The following is a 21,322-nucleotide window of genomic DNA, read 5'->3' on the forward strand; positions in this document are numbered from 1 at the left end:
AGTATTTCATTTTTTGTATCGAAAATACAAGCTCAAATATTGTACGTTTAAAACCCAATATGTGCCAAAATATTTTACCATTGACTAAAATTAAGTAGAAACACAGTTTAGAACTAGACTTACGTCTTCTTTATCAATGAAAGGTAAATTAAGTACCGTATGCCAAACATATAAAATAAATGATAGAGAATATAATGACCATCTTGAAAACAATCTATGGTGTTAACTGTTTGTGGCTTACTGTATTATTCATTAATTTTTCGATTTCTTCTTCTCCAATGAAGTCCTCCTGTTCCTCCTCTTTGCTGTAATAATCGCATGTATAGACTGGAATAAACGTTGTCGAACCACCGTGTGCGTTGTCTACTTTTACACGTAGAACCTCATCTAATGTCAAGTAAGGATCCGTAACGTTCCTTGGAGAACATTTTCCTGACTTATGTGGTTTATATAAGGAAACTGATGTCGTTGGCGTGTAAGGATTCAAGTCTTGCTCATTTCTTGTGCTTTCCACGTGTAATGTAGACAATTGCAGTACATCGTCATCACCTGTTTGTGGCAAGCGAAAGTATGCTACGCTTCCCTCTTTAACTGCCATTTTGACAGTTGTAACTGGTGATGTAATAAAACCACTTTTCGTAACTGGTGAGACTTGGTAATCTGAGTCAACAGAAGGTACAACCATGTAAATGCTTCTCTCTTCGTCTGACTGAGAATTAAGACTAAACTCATTAAATCCTTGATCAGAATTTGTTGAACTACGGTACGATGTATGAAAGTCGGACTTTTTCGGCTTCATGTCATCAAAAACTTCCTTTTCTACTGATCGAGGAGGAACAGGACTAAATTCCTAAATATAAATAGATACATTTCATTACATTATCACGCAATGGGGATTGAATTTCATGAAGTATACACCTAAAGTACACCATCTACCTAGATAAACCTTTAAAATAATGTTCAATGACGAATCTGCATGTATCCTCATTAAAGATGTTAAACAATAAATAAATAATAAAGAAAAACAAATAGTTACCATTTTATAGAATTTTGGTTCAGGCCATTCAATGAAAATTCGCTTGCGTATATTTACATTAAAAGCTCTAAGAAATAATATACAAAATAAGACAACAATTCCCACGACAAGAAACGGAATGATAAATTTATCTGAAAGTACAAGATACATACATAGATGGATTTGTTGAGAATATGAAAATTGCACAAAAAATCATTAAATAATAACTTAATTGATATTGATATACAGTTTGCGGTACATCACGTGTAAAGTTCTGAAAAAACTTCAATATACTTTGATCGTCCTCCAGAGTTTTCTTGATTTAACCTATAATACTCAGATATCTGGTCACTCCTGTGGACGATCAATACAGTGTGTATTGATCGAAACGTCGGGCAAACTATATACGTGGTGTACCGCAAACTTTATATCAACATTTGATTGCGCCATGCAAACATTCAAACAAAATATTAATTTATATTTATAACAGAAGAGAAAACGTGCAATTATGACTTGACAAAATAAATTAACACCTGTTTAACTTGGTTAAGGTCACAAATGCACTCAACAATATTGGGAAGCTTTCGATTTGCGACACTACCGACAACCAAAGTATGACATTTTGCTCAAGTGGGGATATTGGGACCTGTTTTAGGACACTACCCATCGACACAGTTTTGTCGAAAACAACTCGTCACAGGGAGTGAAATTACGCTATTCTGGGATTAATGCATTGGTAAATTTACTATAAGAGTGAGAATATTTCAGAGCCATATATATAAAGAGTAATACGGCATTGCGTTCACGGATTTTAGAAAGTCACGTGGTACATTACCGACCATCTTGGTGTCCAACTATGCCTATGTAGGAGTATGGAGTCGAGTCATTTGCTTAAAAAAGGTATAACATTCCCGAGACTTTAATTATCGAATTTAATATCAAACAATCAATTTGTTTAAAGGTTTTTAATAATAACGAAATCATAAAGTTACTGCGACCATGATTTTAAATAAAAAAATGTAAAAACAATGCATTACTATAGAGAATCGCTGTTCAAACTAAACGCGCACGCGTAGAGTGTGCATGGAGCGCACAGCCAGAGCCGTTCCGAAATTCAATAGATTAAAGCTATTTTGGTTAATCATGTTCGCAGTAACTTTATAATTTTATTATTATTTTAACAAAAAGTTTAAACAAATTGATTGTTTTGATATTAAATTCAATAATTAAATCCTTTTGAATGTTATACATTTCAAAACAAAGGACTCAACTCCATACTCTAAATTGGAATAGTTGGACACAAGCATGGCCTCTAATCCATTTAAACTCTTTATATAATGGCTCTGGGATATTTCTAACTATAGCGCCCTCTATGGTTTGAGGATTTTTTTCAAAATATGATAGCATCCTCTATAGTTTTGACATGATTTTGTAAAACCCTCCCCCCCCCCCCCAATTAATGGCAATTAAATACAACATGTAAACATTCTAAAATGTACTCATTTATTAATAGGCTTATTCACATACTCGTGTGTTGTTGCTGCTCAGTTACGAGTTCTGAAAAAAAAAATATTAAAGTGGTAAATATAATACTGGTAATAATAATGTCTCTAGTTATAAAGTATTTTATGAAGTAAAATAGTGTATTACTCTAGTAGCTAGATCAATTCTCGTATGCACTTTGATGTCCAGAGAATTTGACTTCAGAAATTGGTTTAGGGTGGTCAAACAATCAATTTTGGCTTGGATTACACATTTGTTTAAATGTTGCGAAAGATCAAAAGGGCAGGGTGAAAGGTTGTAAGACCAAACACCAATAGGTGTCATCTCGGCAACCACTGGTCACAGAAGGTATACATTCATATTCAGTCTAATGAGACATTTTAGCCAAAACTGACCGGAAATGCCCTTTCTGACCTTTGACCTACAACTTAGGGGATGTAGCAGTGAACTCTGTGAGTAGAATTAAAAGTGAAGTACAGTTAAATAGATTTGCGCTCGATAGATTAGAGCAATATAGTCGAAAAGACAACATCAAAATATATGGCATACCAGAAGTTATTCATGATTGATTGAATTGATTGAAATATATATTTATACTGGGTAACCTCTTCAGTCAAAGACTGGTCTCCCAGAGGGCCCAGTTGGTGATCAGTGGCTGTGATGTACTAATACACCGGGGTAACCCACTACTCGTCTCGAGTCCACGGACGACTTAGTTTATACATTTTTAGCGGCTGAAATAGGTGTAAACATTACACATAACGACATTAGCGTCAGTCACAGGCTACCTAGTCGGGGAACTAACAAACCTATCATAGTAAAATTCGTCAAGCGTAAAATAAAAAACACACATTATGCTAAATAAACGGAAATTAAAGGAAACCCAAAACAGGAAGAAAGTTTACATTGAAGATGATTTGACCCCACTAAGAAGTAAGATTGTGGGTATGTTGAAACGAGATGAGGAAATTAACAAGTTTGGACTGTCGGTGGCTGTGTATATTGTGAAAATGGTAAGGAAACAAAACTGTCGATCGATTCACCGGGTGATTTGTTTAAGATTGGATGGCAAGAAGATAAAGTGAAATAGCTTGCCTATTTATCGACTAGTACCCCTTTTACACCGCCAGTAAAAATGCGGAGTTGATCCGGAATTGTATAACCCGAGTCGTACCCGGGACGCAAAAATGCGGAAATGTAGGCCGGTTTAAACGACGTAAAAAGTTACCCGGGTCGCTGAATCACCCGGGTAAGTGATGCGGAATGTATTCAGCGTCAAGTCAACCCGGGACGCACCCGGGATGAACCCGTGTTTGCGGTGTAAAACGCTCAGCGTATCTTTACCCGTTTGTTTACTATCCTCGCTCACTATAGTATTTAATTTACATAGAATTAAGATAAGATTGATTTTGTTTATTCGCTTATTTATTAAATAAAACTTATGGTTATTTATTGTTCATTTTTTATTTCAAGATATTATTCTTCACGAGTAGACTCAATTTTGTGTGTATTGCCATAAAACAAAATTGTAGGAGGTTAAATGAGCAGACCGTTACTAGGGTCTCTCTTCGTGCGTGAGAGGGCGATATTTCGAATGATCTAGAACATTTACACGGGTTGGTATTTTGCAGTGTAAATACACGAAACCCGTGTTATTCCCGGGTTAATGAATCAGGTGTGAAATGGAAATTTATCCGGACACGACCCGGGTTTGTTATAAGCTCGGCGGTGTAAAAGAGGGTATTAGACAGGCTCGACCCTTTAAGTGTTTTACCGGACCACACTTAGGCTATAGCTCTCGTCCATCGAATAGTCTTCATTTTACTAGCTTAAATGTGTGTGGTCTGAGAAGTAAACTCCAACTGGGTGTGTTAGAACAATATTTATGTAATTTAGATTTCGTGTGTCTTTTGGAAACAAAATCGGATTCAATTAATGCTAATGATATTGAGGAATTTGGTTTGTGAAACTGGTTAGTGAGGGCGAACGTTTTGGTGGTTTTCACGGTCTTTGTATCCTTGTAAAAGAAGATATAGCCAAATACTTTAATCTGGATGTAAGTCTGAAGCTGCACTATGGATTACAGTAGATAAAGAGGCATATGGGCTTGAATTTGTGCTAGGTTCAGTGTATGTTCCTTACGAAGGCTCAGTTTCTCATAACAACGATTTATTTGACTCACTGGAATACGACGTCATACACATAAATTGTACTCTGTACAACCCACCCATAGTAATGATGGAAGATTTCAACTCTCGAACAGGCGTATTGGATGATTTTATTGTAATTGAACAGGAAATCGCAGATGTATCTGGTATCGACACAGAAGAAGATGACATATTCTCTACCAAATCAAAATTAGAAGACCTAGTGATTGAAGTTAGAAGATTTAATAACAACCACCTAGTTAATAACAATGGTCGAAAGCTGGTTACGTTCAAATGTGTAGAAATTTAAACTTTTCATTTTAAATGGCAGATGCGGTGTTGATATGGAAATTGGTAAAGTAACATGCCACAAAAAGGGTGGTAGAGTTGTAGATTATGTACTTGCTTCCCCCGAGATTATTTCCTAAAATAGTATTTTTGTTTAGATTGACACTCTAGATAAGACCTTATTGGATATACTGTACACTCACCATTAAAACTAACTATTACAATAAATAAACCCAACCAAACCCACTCACAATTCCCCTCCTCGCCTGTAGTTAAGATAAAAGATACCATTTTTAGAAATAATGATTATGTAGGCCTAACTGTTAAAAACACCTGGAATCACAGTCTTGCAATGCCATTTTCATGATGCATGCGATAGAGTTGCTATAATTACTAATCTGAACGCTAAAAATATATCAAATGACGAGATGGATTCCTTATAAAAAAGAAAATATCATATTTCAAAAATATATTGTTACGGACGGAACATTTTTGTTACGGACGAGACATATCATTTAAATCCTAATTATTTCACAAACCATGAATCTTTTAAATATTGTTTTGCCAGATATAGTTACTTTATGTCCCTATTGTACATAGTAAAGCATTTTATAACACATATATACATATCAAAATTCATAATTGTCCCATCCGCGACATTTTAATAGTAGTTTTATGGTGTTTTTTATATTTCAGTTAAAAAGTATTGATACCAATATTTAATATTTTGTTTTCTCCTAATATCATATTCAAAAATATATTGATGACATTTTTCGTAGGAACGGGACAGACATTTGTGTTAAGGATGGGACATATCATTTAAATCCTTTTCATTTCATTTAAAACCATGCATCTTGTTATCATTTTCCCCATATAAATACTGGGGTTTTCACTGAGTTCGAGTATCGGTTGGGGCGACTTTTTCTCATTCTCACAGATTTCCTCATCTTTATCGTTTCAAATTAATTAATTAAATTTCAGTATATCACCAGGCGGTTTAGAATTAATGTTCATTGCCTAATGTGTTTATATATATAAAGTATCTCTTCGGAGATCCCGCCTCGTGAATAAAAATACTAAAAGATGAGGGCGTATCAATTTGATCTCTGGTGCGCGTGCGTACAACTGAGGACTAGTGCTGTTCCGCCGTACCACGCCGAGAATGTTAAAGAGTCGCTATCAAATCGAGTTGAACAATACCATGAAAGCCCCAGTGGTCTAATGGTTAGGACATCTGCATATCAAGCAGGCGGTCCGAGTGCGAGTCTCGGTTGGGGCGACTTTTTCTCATTCTCACAGATTTCCACATCTTTATCGTTTCAAATTAATTAATTACATTTCAGTATATCACCGGGCGGTTTAGAATTAATGTTCATTGCCTAATGTGTTTATATCTATATTTAATTGTTAACCGTTTTTAATGTTGTATTGTTTAATGTTTTATTTATCGCTGTTGGTTTTGATTGAATAAAATAAAATAAAAACCCCTTGATATGAAAAATACAGCACAATTAATATCAAAAAGTGATAAAACTGTATCAAAATGCTTGGTAAATTGTATAGATTATGGCAGTCAATAAAATATTGTGATACAATATTGTGTAAATGTGCATGTGGCTAGGCGTTTTTTGAGAGAATAAATAAGCGCCCCGGGGCGTTTAAATAGATAGGGAGAGAGGAAGAATGGAAGGGGGCGGGAGGGAGGAAAAATTCATTCAAAGCAGGGGTTCATTCGAATAAGGGGTCTAGGACTACTACCCCTGAACAACTACCACCGGGGCAATTACCACCCGGACAATTACCACCTGGACAATTACCCTGCTAGGACAACTACCACCCGGACAAATACCCTCTGAGGACAATTAGTACGGTAATTTTAATAATGATATAGAATTCGTTTCTCTCTTGAAAGGTACTTTATATGATTCTTTTTCCTCTTGATGCTTTTTTAAAGAAATGTTTTAAATGTTTTTAGAATAAAAGTAACTGAACCTCTAAAGGTGCCAGTATAATGATATAAACATCATTATCGTGAGACACTATGAGACACCTAATTGTACTCCCTCCCATTGTTTATATTGATCTTTGTTCTATCATCTGTCTGTTTGTATATTTTTGAATGACATACATAGTTTCATTACTATTGCACAATAATTATATCCAGCTGTCCAGAAAACATCCTACACACTTGTGTAGTGTGTATTGTAGTATAATCTATAACATTACATTAAATTAATTTCTGATGAATAAAGACCAAATCCTATGGACAAATGTCTTTTTTGTTCTCTGTTGCTCTATTTGGAATTCTCTCCCTTGACATATTGATAAATCATTATTTATTGCTATTTTTTAAAAAGAACTTAAAGCGCATCTTTTAAACATCTAATGCAAGCGCCTTTGATATTTTCTTTAGTTTAGTTGATATTGGCGCAATACATTAAATACCTAAATTATTATATAAATTATTAATATCATGTAAAAGTATCTAGTGGTATTAATAATAAATCTCTAGAAATATATATATTGTTTTATTATCAATACTGGGAACAGACGTGATATGTATAATTTGTAGGACTGGTGACACTCAAAAATATTATGCAACAGTGTCATACGGAATGATGGTTCATGTTAACAATGGATTAGTCTATTAATAGTTGTCTCTGATAAATTGTATACAATGACTGTACTTGCACCCAGAGAGAAGGAGGTTTAATTCAGTTATTCTAAATGCAAAAACATTTCTAAATTCCGTGCTTTGTACGCCAGCAACTATATGCAAGAAGTTTCTAAACATACTCGATCATAAACTCTTTAGGTAATACTGTATATCCTAAAATCTGCATAGTGGAAACAGATGGTGGCCTTATTAGGCCTACTCAAAATACTAGACCAGTTGCCTCATCCACTAATGGACATATAGCCGTGTACAAATCAGTTAAAAACTATATTAAAGTAAGTTTACTTACTACCATTATACAGTAAGCTCAAATAAGGTATATTTTTATTATTATAGGAATGCAATAGAATTAAATAAAAGTATCGACATTAAATTTTCAAACTCTATCAGTATTACGATTTACTTCATAATATTGCATACATTTTATGTCTATAAGAATTTTGTGTAGAGGTTGTTCTGTAATGGCATTTCTAGTCATCTTTTAACAAAAGTTCTTATTGGATTACATGTAAATATGTCTATTTCAAACAAGTTGAGACTAATTTCAAGTTCCTACGACGGTGTCTAAATTAAAGTAATTCAAATGTTGAGCACTGTTTCAAAATATTAGATTTTGTGAAGAATCTGCATGCTTTCCTTACTTTACTCAATGTTATAGCAGAAAGTTGGTGCAAACGTTTGGTTCTGATTTAACCTCCTAATGAAACCAATGTTTACTATAAGTGTTTAGTTATAATAATACAACTGGCGAATATACAGTGTATTGTTTTGCGTATTTAATTCAAATTATTTTGTATATAATAATTGGTTTGTTTTTGTATATACACTTCCAAATATATTGTGTATTATAAAGTTGATTTAGTTAAGATCATGGGACTGCTGGCTCGTGTAGTAATCTTATTTACTAAAGCAGTTCCTGACAAATGCATCTCTGTATACGTGCCTGGTTATGTATTAGCTAGTTATGATAACACATACCCATATATATTATTGTAAATTAAACTTTAAACTCACTGGGAAGAGTGACAATTGGACTCCAATAACTGAACTGGTTATCTAATGAAAACCTTGATCGAACTTGAAATTCATATTCAGATACCGCTGTTGTAATCTCCTCAATAGTGATCTGCTTTTCACGCTGTTCTTCAATCTAATAAAACAATTCGCGTTATAGTCACTTTATCAAATAGTTGAAAGGCATGACCTTTTTTTTTTAGAGCATTTATGTTTTACATTGAAAGAATCGTTAACTTCCACCGAAACTGTTTACAGGTTTGTAGACAATGAATGAATGAATAATTATTGTCATGTTTGGAACATCACAATAGATGGTAGATAATAGAAAATCCTAACACAAATAATAATAAAAAGATTTTTTTTTTAAATAAATAAATTAAATAAATAAATAAATTCCAATCCTGGTTATTACTTTTTAAAATCTGCATTATGCTTTAATTGTTTGAAGAATGTTTAAAATGCAGCTAAACAACAACGTAATTGAAGAGATTCGAACCCAGAACCTTCTGCTTAATATGCAGATGTCCTAATCATTAGACCACGGGGATTTCATGGTATTGTTCAAACCTGATTGGATATTTAACATTATCGGCGTGGTACGGTGGAACAGCACTAGTCCCTCATTTGTACGCACGCGGGCTTTCTGTGATTATTACTGAAAGATATGGCAAACGAATAAAGAAAATCATTGTAACTTCGTACCTCTTTCCATGTTTCATTTAAACGTCTGTAACGAAGTTGAATCCATAGCGAGTTACAAAAAGTGCAATGTTCTTGCAATTTCCAGAACACTATGACGTTTGATTCATCCACTGAAACGCTATCAATTAATGGTGGCAAAGGTATGGCTGAAAATACAACGAAATGAAATGATTCGATCGTGCGTAAAGCCATAAGAGCTACTCCAGTGAATCCTGGTAACATTTTTATTTAGATATTACTAAAAGTTACGTCGGCCGTACATCAAAAGAGGGTTATAGCATATCAACAGAATCATCGAGAAAATCTAAAGTTACCGAACATTATTATTTTTGGAGACACAAAAAGAAAACAAAACTTTATTAGTGTTTAATCGTGATGCTAATCTTGAAAAAATTTAGATATTATTTAGAATAAAACTGGTACAAGCATTTTAGCTGATTGTCGTTATTTCATGTTTGTGGTCAAACGCTCATTGATCCATGATCAGGCCTTGTAAAAAGGTTAGACTTTGATCTCGATGTTCTGTGGCGCTTTTATATTTTTATGAAAGATTTTGATGGTAATTAATCTAGTTTTTCCAAGATTAAATCCAAACAAAAAAGATTAAAACATTAACTAAAAATATACAGACCTTCCTTCTTAGAATCAAATGTCGATGTTGTATTAGAAGTACCAAACATAGTTTTAGCAACTACTCGCACTAGATGTGCTTTCAACGGATTACCATCATTTTCTTTACTTACTTTGCACGTGCTGTCGTTTAGCTTATTAGAACAGTTGATCCACAGATTAGAACTATTTCTAAAAGCAAAACAATGATATAGTTTATACTAAAAAAGTAATCAGAAATCTATAAACGGTATTTTCTAATCGGTAATGATACAAATATATAAATAATATCTAAAGGCAAATTACTGAAAATAATGACATTGCTGTGGGTATTATCAATGTCAATATGAATGAATATCAAAATGATTTACAGAATGTCAGCCGAGAATCTTCAAAAGAAGAAGGGACAAAAAACGCAGAGGGACGACATCATAACTTATACAGGAACAGCTTAGGCTAGGACATAACAAACCAGAAAGGAATTGCAGAGGCTTGAGGACGGCTACATCCGACAGGGATGGTGAAGCCGAGGTAAGGTATGGTCATGCCATCTTAGAAATGATACGAAATTGGTTATAGCAAATACAAACAATAGCAATGTTTCTAATTTTGAAATAGCTTATATGATCTAATCGGCATAGTACTATTATTTATCAATAATACAAATCTCTTACCTAAATTGAAATGTATAGACAGTTTTAACTCCGATGAATTCCGTTGACCATGTGCAACAATAATCAACAATATTTGTTGATCTGCAGTGTAATGTTGGAGGCGATGGTACGACTAAAAGATAGCAGACAAAATATAGTAAGCCTACGACCATTTGTTATGTGGATTTTTATTAAATATGCGGAGCGGTTTGCGATAATAAATCTCGTCCCAGTCCCCAACCCTATACAACAACAGACGAAAACAAAACGTTTCAAATATTTTGTTTTATCTGCTATTGTATGGGTGTTTAATCTGGCTCGTCTGGCCAAACACGCCAATTGCCACATACAGTACATTCTTGTTATTAATGGTTATTTTAAAAATAATATAATCTAGGACTAATCATAAATAATCAAGCTATTAAAAGCCCTCATCCCCTACAATTGTTGACGTTTTGTGAAAATAATGCATGTACCAATTATCATTATTATTATCATCTAGTTATAAAGTATGTTATGAAGTAATATAGATTATGTAGATTATAAATTAAAGAAAGTAAAGTAAGTAAAATGTTGACCACTGTTCCAAAATATTAGCTTTTGAGAAGAATCTACATGCTTTCCTTACTTTACTCAATGTTATAGCAGAAAGTTGGTACATACGTTTGGTTCTGATTTAACCCTCCTAATAAAACCAATGTTTACTTATATGTTAATTAGATAATTATAATAGCTAGATGGTACGCTCTCTTTGCTCGCGTTCCATCTAGATCGTGCCCACAGATGGACATTCACACAGTAACCAGTACAGTGCAAAAATGTACCTACCCCAGGACTAAAATACATTTTCAGAAACGAATAAATAGACACAATGATTCATGTAGTCAATTAGCACCATGAGAATTACTTTCGAAAGAGAACACATTTTTATTTTTGAACTCATTTAAACAAACCCAATTTGTGTTTTGTGGGTAACATTAAGGTTGAGGGAAGGTACAAAGAGGAACCCTTTATTTTACAAATATATTCTTTATCCACTCAGCAACGAAATATTGTTGCCACAAAATACAGTAAACATTTACGATTTAATACTTTGCTAAAACTGTCCCCTGTCATAGTCGATTGAAATAGTAAAGTACATGTTACGATACACCACTACCACGTATATATTTTTAATAATTATTAATTAATACAAACGTTGAGAAGCAACTGTCAGTAATATAATTTATTTGTATAATTATTATGTGTTTATATATCTAACAGTAGAGCCTATCCACAATCACAGTAATACAGTTTATTTGTATATATGTTTATATTATATCTAACAGTACCAACACTCACAGTAAGAAATTTGCGATTCAAATGGTGACCAAAAGTGGTTAATAGGTATTTACAGTATTGTATAGTAGTATTGCAATACTATATCTTAATGTTTTAAGGTTACATTTACCTACTTGTGTTAAACCATGGAGGTATACCTCAATGGTTGAACCAAATAATTTGGAATGTTCCATTCATCGCAAATCAATACAAACCGGGCGGTTTGGAATTTATTTCTATGCCTGTTGTGTTTATATATATATAAAAGTATCTCTCGAGATCCCGCTTAGTGAATAAATACACTGAATTATAGATGAGGGCGTATCAATTTGATCTCTGGTGCGCGTGCGTACAACTGAGGACTAGTTGTGTTCCAACCGTACCACGCCGAGAATGTTAAAGGGTCGTTATCCGATCGAGTTAAAGAACAATGCCATGAAAGCCTCAGTGGTCTAATGGTTAGGGCAACTGCATATCAAGCAGACGGTCCGAGTTCGAGTCTCGGTTGGGGCGACTTTTTCTCATTCTCACAGATTTCCTCATCTTTATCGTTTCAAAAATTAATTAAATAATTTTCAGTGTATCACCGGGCGGTTTGGAATTTATTTCTATACCTGTTGTGTTTATATATTTAGTCTACTATATCTTAATGTTTTAAGGTTACATTTACCTACTTGTGTTATATATATATTTTGTTTTTTTTTGTATTTTACATATATATATATATATGTATTGATTTGCGATGAATGGAACATTCCAAATGTAATGTAATCTCTGTATATATATATTATATAAGTATATTAAATCAATCAAGAAGTATTTTTAAAGAAAATCGGCCTGTCTTTAACATTATGATGCTGTACTCGAGCTGTTCAACCGGTTTTCAGCCATTAAAACACTTTTCGTAGGAGGAGATAAAATGCGAAGTATCCTTGTATTATTGTGTGCAGGTATTTTTCAAGATCAGACAGTGTATACCACGATCGGAAAACACCCCTATTTGGGGAAAATCGTTGAACCTTAATTAATTTTAATTATCAATACTAATTATCGAACTCAATTTAATTAGTAAACAGGGTTACATCAGGTCAAATAACGCGCGATTTACCGAATTTTGCCCTTACGTAAATTTATATATAAATGCAACTGGCGAATATACAGTGCATTGTTTTGCGTATTTAATTTTATTTCTTTTTTATTATAATATAACAATTTGGTTTTATTTTAAATTTATTGTTTATTATAAATTTATTTGAGTTAAAAGATCATGGAACTGCTGACTCCTGTAGTTTATAGTATTCTTATTTACTAAAGCAGTCTCTGCTCAATTAATCTCTGTATATTTTACATTATGGTTTGTTGGTCAAATAAATAAATGGAATGAAATAATATAAGTGAACGGTACCAAAAGACATAACGTGTCTGGATATTTATTATCTAGTTATGATAACACATACCCAGTCATATTATTAATTTATTTTAAACTTTAAACTCACTGGGAAGAGGGTCAACTGAATTCCAATCACTGAACTGGTTATCTACTGAAAACCTTGATCGAACTTGAAATTCATATTCAGATATCGCTGTTGCAATCTTCTCAATAGTGATCTGCTTTTCACGCTGTTCTTCAATCTAATAAAACAATTCGCATTATAGTCACTTTGTCAAATTATTGGGAGCCGCCTGACCTTTTTTATTAGAGCATTTGTGTTTTACATTGAAAGAATCGTTAAACTTCCACCGAAACTGATTTAAAAAAATAATAAAAAATAAATTCCAATCCTGGATATTAGAACTAAAATTTCTTTTAAATTTGCATTTTGCTTTAATCTTTTGAAGAATGTTTTAATGTGGAGCCAAAAAACAAGGTAATCTTTTCGAAGGAACAATAAGTTGTTTAAAGATTTACAAATATATATTATATATAAATCCAAAGGCAAATTACTGAAAAAAATGACAATGCTGTGGGTATCAGTGGCTGGATCTCAATGGAGATACAAATAAAAAAGCGAAAAGCTAAATCAAAACGATAAAGTAAACAGCCAGAAAAGTTAGCAGAGCTTTCGGGCAACACTAGCCCTTCATCAGTGCAAGTGTATATATATATATATATTTCATACACAAACTTATGAAGATATGGCAAAACGAATAAAGAAAATGGTTGTATCTTCGTACCTCTTCCGTCCATGTTTCATTGAAACGTCTGTAACGAAGTTGAAACCATAGCGAGTTACAATCATGGCAATGGTCTTGCAATTTCCAGAACACTGTGACGGTTGATTCCCCCACTGAAACTCTATCAATTAATGGTGGCAAAGGTATGGCTGAAAAATTAAATTCAGATGATTATAAAATAAATAAGATATTTCAGATGAAAACAAAACAGATATATTCAAGTTTTATAGAAGGTATGTTTGTTGCTCCTATTACTATTCTCAAATGGGAAAAATTGATTATTGAAATTACAAACTGGTTTGATATTTGGTCAAGAAAAGTAAAAAATGAGAAAAACAAAAAATATGCACAACTTAATTACAAATTGCTTCGTAGAATTTTACCAACAAATTTACAATTATATAAATGGAATATTAAGAACACAAAAAATGTGAGTTATGTGATGTAACTGAGAATGAAAAGCACATGTTTTTCAAATGTAAAAGCAATGTCTTATTATGGAAAAAAATCAATGAAATATTTAAAAAGTTAGATAATAGTATAACTGTTCTTTTTAAGAACTTGTTTTTGGGTCTGAATGCAACATAAAAAATAATTTATACTCAATTGCTCTATATTCTATATATAAAATAAAAATATTGTCAGAATTAAATAAGTCAGTCTGTAAAAACTCAAGGATAATGTTTAAAAATATACTTACACAAGAGTATACCATGAATGTATTTTATTAATTTTTTATTTTGAAGGTTACTGTAAATATAGTAATTTGTACAAAAATGTAAATAGTGCAAATAAAAGAGAAAAAAGAGAAAAAAAGGGAAAAACAATAAAAAGAAGAGGAAAAAAAAAGAGCATGGGAAATGCTATACTCTACAAGCAACTGGTTATTGAGTTGCTTTTGATTTTCCATATTTATTGATATTGTTTTCAGTTTATATGTAATGTAAATGTATAAATGATATCTTGCAGAGTTTTTTTAAGATGTAAGGGGAAACTTTATGTCTATGAATGAAAATAGTATATATTTAAAAAGATAATATACTAACATAATAAAATTGTTTATTTATGTTTTGAAATGAAATAAAGGTGAGTGAACCTCACAAAAGAGAAAAAAAAAAGGTATGGCTGAAAATACATGAATGAAATGAATGAAACGATTAGATCTTGCGTAAAGACATGAGAGTTACTTCGGTGAATCTTTAACGATTAGATTGTGCGTACAGCCATGAGAGTAACTCAAGTGAATCTTTAACGATTAGATTGTGCGTACAGCCATGAGAGTTACTTCAGTGAATCTTTAACGATTAGATCTTGCGTAAAGCCATGAGAGTTACTCAAGTGAATCTTTAACGATTAGATCATGCGTACAGCCATGAGAGTTACTTAATCAGTGAATCTTTAACGATTAGATCGTGCGTACAGCCATGAGAGTTACTCCAGTGAATACTGGTAACATCTTTAATTTAGATATGAGTAAAAGTTACTTCAGATGTACATCAAAAGACGGTTATATGCTGGCTAGGACGTCCCATTGAAAGCGATTGAGTTCGCTATTGGAGTCCCCACTTCCTACCCCCCCCCCCCCCCCTGGTCTAGCATGTGTGATGTATGTGTTATTGTGTGTATTGTAAAATTCGGAATAAATTGAATTGAATTGAACAACAGAATTATCGAGACATTTTAAAGTTAAGGAACATTATTTCTTTTTGGAGACACAAAAAGAAAACCAAACTTTATTAGTGTTTAATCGTGATGCTAATCTTGAAACAATTTAGATATTATTTAGAATAAAACTAGTACAAGCATTTTAGCTGATTGTCGTTATTTCATGTTTGTGGTCAAACGCTCATTGATCCATGATCAGGCCTCGTAAAAAGGTTAGACTTTGATCTCGATGTTCTGTGGCGCTTTTGTATTTTGATGAAAGACTGATAGAAATTAATCTAGTTTTTCCAAGATTGTATTCAACCAAAAAAGATTAAAAACATTAACTAAAAATATACAGACCTTCCTTCTTAGAATCAAATGTCGATGTTGTATTAGCAGTTCCAAAAATAGTGTTAGCAACTACTCGCACTAGATGTGCTTTCATCGGATTTCCATCATTTTTTGAAACTTTGCACGTGCTGTCGTTCAGCTTATTAGAACAATTTATCCACACATTATAACTGTTTCTAAAAACAAAACAATGATATAATTTATACTAAAAAAAATAATCAGAAATCTATAAACGATATTTTGTAATCGGTAATTATACAAATATATAAATAAATATCCAAATATCCAAAAATACTGAAAATAATGGCAATGCTGTGGGTAGCAGTGGCTGGATCTCAAAATAAAATAAGCAAAAAGCTATAATATCAAAAAGATAAAGTAAAACAGCCAGAAAAATTTGCAAAGCTTTCGGGCAACACTAGCCCTTCATCAACAGTGTAAGTGAAAGTATTGGACAAAGTAGACAGTATAAAACAGACAAGAGCTGCCTTAGTGGACTGAAATAAAAGAAATAAAAATAAAGGAGGCACAGACTGGTGAATAGAGGTAGAGAGAATAAGAGTAGAAAACAAAAAAGATAGCTTGGTAGATATAAACAATATTGGGATAGAACTAAAAAAACAAATCAAATGTGGTTAATATTGAAACTTAAATTTAGGTAGTCTATGGCAAGCCTCAGCTGTCTGAAGTATTCAAAATATTATATTATTATATCATTTTTTTATTATATTATATATTGTATTGTAATGAAATATACGTTTTGCATTATATTACTTAGTTTTAGCATTATATTATATCTATTTCTAATATATTATGTGAAAAATGTAACAAATTATTGACTATTTGTATTATATTATTCGGTTTTGGCATTATATTATGAACATTTACTATTATATTAAAGACCCCTTCCCTGCAATTTTGGACGTTTTTTGGAAAATAATACATATATATCACTTTAAAAACATTAAACCATGTCATTCCTTGTCTTAAATGTACGTTTTATGGTAAATTATGATAAAAAGTGAGAAACAATGCACTACCTAAGTAGCTCGCGGCGATCGACCTTTCGTGGACGGTCTATAGGCCTAGCCTAGCTAGGCTTAGTTTTGTAGGCCTAGCTGGTAAACATCGGTAACGTACGAACATCGTACGCTAGCTATATACCTAGCCTGACGTTGTATAGTTGCTGCATTAAGTGTCTTTCTATTTTTGCCAGACTCCGTTGATACAAATTGGGGAAAACCCGGTATTTTCGCTGAAAAGTTAGGAGTCTTCCATTTGTTTTGGCCTCACGATCGATCGAAAAGTGGGCGAATTACAGGTGAAAAACAAAAATATCAATCCGCGCGCAATGCATTTTGGGATTTATAGCGGGCCGCTATAATTATTAGAATCGACTTATTTTTCACATTTTTAACCGTTTAAAGACGAAAAAAGTTATCGCAATAGGACCATATAGTATTATTTTTACATTAAATATAGTTTGTGATCTTAAATTAGATCTAAAAAACGTAGGGAAGGGGGCTTTAATAATAAAATACATTATATTATAATATAATTGTATTATATTAAACGCATTTACCTTACTTTATAACATACAACATTATTATATTATACGGATTCGTTAGTTATATTATTATTTTGTATGATGTTTATTATACGTCACGACTTATTTCAGTTCTTCTAACTCTTTCTCTCCCTCCCCCTGTTCACTAGCAATCAGCGGCAGAATCTGAATTGTGTGACTGTTGAAGAATAACTAATTATCTTTACTACGTACTACTAGGCCTAGGCCTACTAGGGGATCTAGCCTAGACGTAGCTAGTTAGACAAGTGACCAAGGACCACCGGACAGCTACAACTAATACTACAATACAATAATACTACTACAATAACTACTACTGCTACTACCTAGGCCTAGCTAGTAGAGTACTAGGTAGCTACTACTAGGCTCTAGAGCGTATGTATGATGTTAACTACTAGGCCTAGGCTAGGCCTACTAGTACTAGGCTAGGCCTAGACTTAAGTTGTAGTAGGCTAGGGCCGGGCCTGCTGCCTTAGGCTAAGCTACTACTACTACTACTAGGCAGTCAGCCCATGATGGCTACGAGTAAGCCAAAATTTTGGATAAGTAAACCAAAATTTGGGTACGAGCGAGTTGGCATGGGTACGGGTTGACCTGTATCCTTCTAGCTAATCGTACTAGGCCTAGGCCTCAAGTAAGTCTACGCTACCCAGTCCGGCTACAATATGGTTTATTTTGTTTTATAGCTTTATTGATAGCTGGGTTCAAATCTGGGTTGGGATGGCTTTTTCTCATTCTAAAACAGATTTCCTTATCATTATTCATAATAAAATAATATATGAATTTATTTGTAATATTGTAATGTATACATAATATAAGTAATTGCCATTGCATTTATTATTATTAATTATATATTATACGGTTACCCCTTAATTATACTATAGTATAATTTCCTTGTTATATTTTACAATATTTTCTTCATAATTCTACAATTTTGTCTTTCACAGCACAAATTTATCATACTGAATCATCACACACCAAGTCTCATAAATTTCTACTGTATTTGTCCAAGCTACTCCAGCTACATGGTATTGCCTTGAGGCTAAACTACACGGTATACTGGCACTACCATCATCCCTGGCTCGTCAACCTGGACCACATAAGCACAGTTTCAGTTTCAGTTTATTTACCATTTCAATTTCTGAACATAAGAGATGAACAACTTATATGGATGGATAACCGTAAGAGCGAAGCTCGTTTACCGGTCACCCGTTAGTACAGTGACATTACAGACAACATAAAGACAGGACAAAGGTGCAATACATAACAAGACATGTGAACACTTGTGTTTGCAACCCCTTGGATAAAATAATATATTTATATAAAGGAGAAAGTTAGATATTATAATATTTCTTTTCGATCATACAATGATAATTTTAAAATTATTTCCTAAGAAATCATACTACTGATTCAAAACAGTGACTTACACCCTGTGGTCAAGGCTTTATTTTCTCTTATGCTTATTTCCTCCAACATACATTTTTATTCATAACTGTTGAATTGCATCCCAATACATAGTACCTATTGGTATTATATCTAAAAATACAAAGGCGGCTAACACAGATAGTTCCATATACAGTACTCTCTTATAAATAGATGTATCTCTCCAATCTACTCCCAACTACCTAATCTAATAATAGTACTATTAGCATACTACTATACACTTTGTAGACAAGAAGTAAGTTGTATACACCTAGAGGACTTATGGTAGTACAGTCGAACGCCCTCTCACTGGCCCGGTCAACATAATCTATACCTAGATTATTACAGTAATTAAAGTACATTATTACAGAGATTTTTTTTTTTTTTGCAGAAATCAAAGTTATGTGTATAGAAAGCAGTACTCTTATTAAAAACTAAGCAGGTTGTACTCTTGAACGCAAACTGGCAGGATATTTTGAATATTTTTTATTGTTGAAATGAATGGAATCCTAACTTCATTTTCTACGAACTGGAGACGAAGACATATTATGACCCTTTTATTTAAATTAATTTGAATAGACCTCCATGTAAATTCATTAAAGGCTACATGATTGTTTTATATTTTAATATGTGATACTAATAGTAGAAAATTATTGTGTATAATGAGGACTAAGAATCTGATATTCACTTGCATTCTCATCTTTTTAAAATTTTATTTATAATGCTGGTAATGAGTTTAAAATTTAATTATATTGACTAGTTTTGATAATCATTATGTCCATATAAATTCATTTATATTTCTTTTGTGGAATATAGTTCATATATTATGTATTAAATAAATTGGTAAGGCCCTATACTGTTATTATTTAAGAAAAGTTTATATACACTTATTTTATGCCTACCAATATTAGTATAATTGTTTATATAAATATTTTGTCTAATTGCCTTGATTTTTTGTATAGGCCAATGGCATCAATGTTTTTCTCAAAGCAAATTAGCCTAATAATGCCACATTTAGAAACATGATTCATTGATTTCTGATATTCTGTACTTGTGTATGCATTACTAAAATAACCTAGTAGTTAATATATTTCATTTGTAATGTATGTATAAACATTCAATTTTTTTTCTTCACATTTTTAAATTTAAACATTATTACAATACCTACCTTTCTGATATTGTTACTATTGTATATTTTTTTTTGAGGCAGATTGTTTTCAATAAAAAACAATTTTAAACAATTATTTTGACTTATACTGTACTATGTTAGTTCAGGAGATGAAGTGTGTGTGGGCAGAATCTGGTGTGAGGTGTATATTTGTCACTTTAAGACCTAAATTAGATGTTTCTGAAGAAAAGAAGTAAAAGGATACGCTTTCAAACAACTTCAAGAAGATTCACACAAAAATAATTACTTTCCAATAAAATAATATAACAGTGTATATTACAGTACATTGAATAAACTCGAGCGGAATAATAACGCACATAAAAAAATATTCATTTTCTTTTCGAAAAGTGCCCTCTCTAGTTTTCTAATAATTTATTAATAATTATTATTAATTAATGAGTAATATGAACATATTTTTTACATTTAAGGCTGGAAGCTGTATCTACTCCTAACAAAGTTTCATACCTCCAAATTTCATCAACGTATTCAAAGCACTTAAATAAATATCACATTTAACATTACAAGTTCAGGTTTTGATAGAATTTTGCTTAAAAACATATACAAAAAACATCGATAAAAAATACTTTTCGTATTCAAAAACATTTGATACTTGGTATAAATGTTCAATATAGGTTGCTCCATCCATATTGCAAAAAAAATAACTATCAAGCCATATCACTGATTTTTTTAATTTACGTTTTTACAAAATGTACAAATGACCATACAATTCCAACTCATTTTTTTCAACCTAATAACGATTTTGAAAAAACAACCAAAAAAAAACGTTCATGAATGCAATTTTGTTTCTGTGAATAGAGCAACATATAGTGAACATTTATACCAAGTATCAAATGTTTTTGAATACGAAAAGTATTTTTTTTCGATGTTTTTTGTATATTTTTTTAAGCAAAATTCTATCCAAAACCCGATTTTTTATGTTAAATGTGATATTTAATATTGAAGTGCTTTGAATACGTTGATGAAATTTGGAGGTATGAAACTTTGTTAGGAGTAGAACCAGCTTCCAGCATTGAATGTTAAAA

At 32.3% G+C, this 21,322-nt stretch overlaps 1 protein-coding gene across 1 annotated transcript; it reads right to left on the reverse strand.

Moving 5' to 3' along the window:
* Nucleotides 1-214: 214 nt before the first annotated feature.
* On the reverse strand, nt 215-16,245 carry LOC144835432 (uncharacterized). The gene is made up of 10 exons (XM_078690516.1): nt 16,114-16,245; nt 14,107-14,255; nt 13,428-13,563; nt 10,633-10,744; nt 9,981-10,150; nt 9,350-9,495; nt 8,645-8,780; nt 2,543-2,572; nt 1,094-1,167; nt 215-850 (listed from the first exon to the last, which is right to left on the reverse strand). Exons 1-10 carry the CDS (start codon nt 16,196-16,198, stop codon nt 215-217), a joined length of 1,674 nt encoding a protein of 557 aa, XP_078546642.1. The 5' UTR covers nt 16,199-16,245.
* Nucleotides 16,246-21,322: the final 5,077 nt, after the last annotated feature.

This window comes from Antedon bifida, chromosome 2 (assembly GCF_963402885.1).
Source record: "Antedon bifida chromosome 2, ecAntBifi1.1, whole genome shotgun sequence".
NCBI classification, from domain to species: domain Eukaryota; kingdom Metazoa; phylum Echinodermata; class Crinoidea; order Comatulida; family Antedonidae; genus Antedon; species Antedon bifida.